The 1,981-nt window shown below is 16.4% G+C and overlaps 1 protein-coding gene across 1 annotated transcript; it reads left to right on the top strand.

The window, feature by feature from the left end:
* Nucleotides 1-226: 226 nt before the first annotated feature.
* Nucleotides 227-850, top strand: LOC102671387 (phospholipid phosphatase 6; the record flags this gene model as incomplete). Its single annotated transcript, XM_031514837.1, has 2 exons — nucleotides 227-326; nucleotides 409-850. Coding segments are annotated over 2 exons (495 nt in total), but the record flags the coding sequence as incomplete, so codon positions are not given.
* Nucleotides 851-1,981: the final 1,131 nt, after the last annotated feature.

Below are 1,981 nucleotides of genomic sequence, written 5' to 3' on the forward strand. Positions count from 1 at the left end.
AGGTATGTTCATATTTTACAATTAGATATAATTAATATATATAAAATTATATATTAAATTATATATAATATATAATAATATATAAAATTATATATTAAATTATATATAATATATAAAAAATATAAAATCAATTTTTTTTGTATATATACATAAAAGTAAAAGTTATCTTAAATAAATATAATATAGATTAATTAATTATAATATATTACTTGTATTATTCATATAGGTATCATGTCATGGGATAATTTGGTTAGCATTGTCACTTGCGTTTATTTGGATTCTTAATTCTAAAAGTTTATACCAAGTACAAATTAATTTAATAACAGGTGTGTATTAATTCCATTAATGATTTTTTATAAATGTCAAAAACTAATATTTCATAATATTTAATTTTATTTATGTTTTTAGCTCTATTATTAGACATTATTATTATTGCTATATTGAAAGCTTTAACAGGAAGAAAAAGACCAGCACATAACAATGATCCTTTTTCGATAGGACCTGATAAATATGCTTTTCCCTCAGGTCATGCTTCACGTTCAATGCTTATTTTTTACTTCTTTGCATATATATGGCCTGTGTCTGCTATTTTTCTTATAATATTATTAATGTGGGTATTTGCTGTAGTTATGTCTAGGATTTTAATGAGGAGACATCATATTCTTGATGTTTGTGCAGGATTACTTGTAGGTTATGCTGAAGGAATGCTTATGAATATTTTGTATTTAAATAATGAAACATGTTTAAATTTAGTATCTTGGTTAATTAATGAGAAAATGGCTGGTGCAGAATATGATGTTTAAAATTAATTTACTTTACTTCTTAAATATATATATTAAGTTGATATTAAGAAATATATAAAACATTCTTATATTATTTGATAAAATACAAACAAAATTTAATTTCTAATCAATAGTAGAAAAAAAATTTTAAAAAAATAAAATTAAATAATATCTAATATTGAGATGATTTTAACTATAAATTCATATCAAATAATATAAATATAATAGGTATCTGATATTTTATATTTGTAATAATAATTTTATTATTTATATTTGTTTAATTCAATCATTATAAAGTTACAGATTTTTATAAATATCTAATAATTGAAAGTTCAATGTCTTTAAAATATAACCATCGAATGTACAATGTATAACATAAAAAATATTCATATAAAAATTAATTTCATTAAAAATATTGTAGAAATTTAATTATCAGAACATATTTTAAGAAATAAATAATATATATATTCTTATAAATCTATAAAATAATTAAAAAAAAATTAAAATATATCTCTTATTAAAATATTAAAAAATATAGATTTTTTGACTAATTTTTTACTTTTTGCTAAGATTATTACTATATTGGTTTTTAGATTTTTTTATTTAAATAATCTTATGTATTCTAAAACTTCGTTTTTTTATAATATGTGAAATTTTCAATAAATATTTTGTTTTTTTCAAATTACATTATGTCATATTATTTTATGTTATATTTAATAAAATATAATTATAGAGCTATTTATAAATATATATATATATATATACTATATATTTTCGCCATTTTTTAAATATTTGTTAATATATTAACAACAGATAACAATTTTTCAAAATTTAGAAAAGTTTAATATGTTTGTGGAATATCTTTTTTTTTTATTTTTTTAAAAATCAAAACAAATACTAAAAATATAAAAATATCGCTTGAAACTTATTTAAATACACAATTCAAATTCGTATTAAATAAATCAATGGAGAAATTTTGTATTATTTATTTATTTAAACTTTTTTAATAACTAATTTCTATAAATGAAATTAATTATTGTAGTTTTAAATAAAATTAATTATTATAGAAATACAGTTACATATACATATATAAAAAAATACATATACATATAAAAAAGAAAAGTTACATCTATTGTATAATTTATATTGAAACTTATTTTTATTTTATTGAATTCAATAAGATAAGAAATTAATAAAAA

This window comes from Apis dorsata, unplaced genomic scaffold (assembly GCF_000469605.1).
Source record: "Apis dorsata unplaced genomic scaffold, Apis dorsata 1.3 scaffold_1238, whole genome shotgun sequence".
Taxonomy (NCBI): Eukaryota; Metazoa; Arthropoda; class Insecta; order Hymenoptera; family Apidae; genus Apis; species Apis dorsata.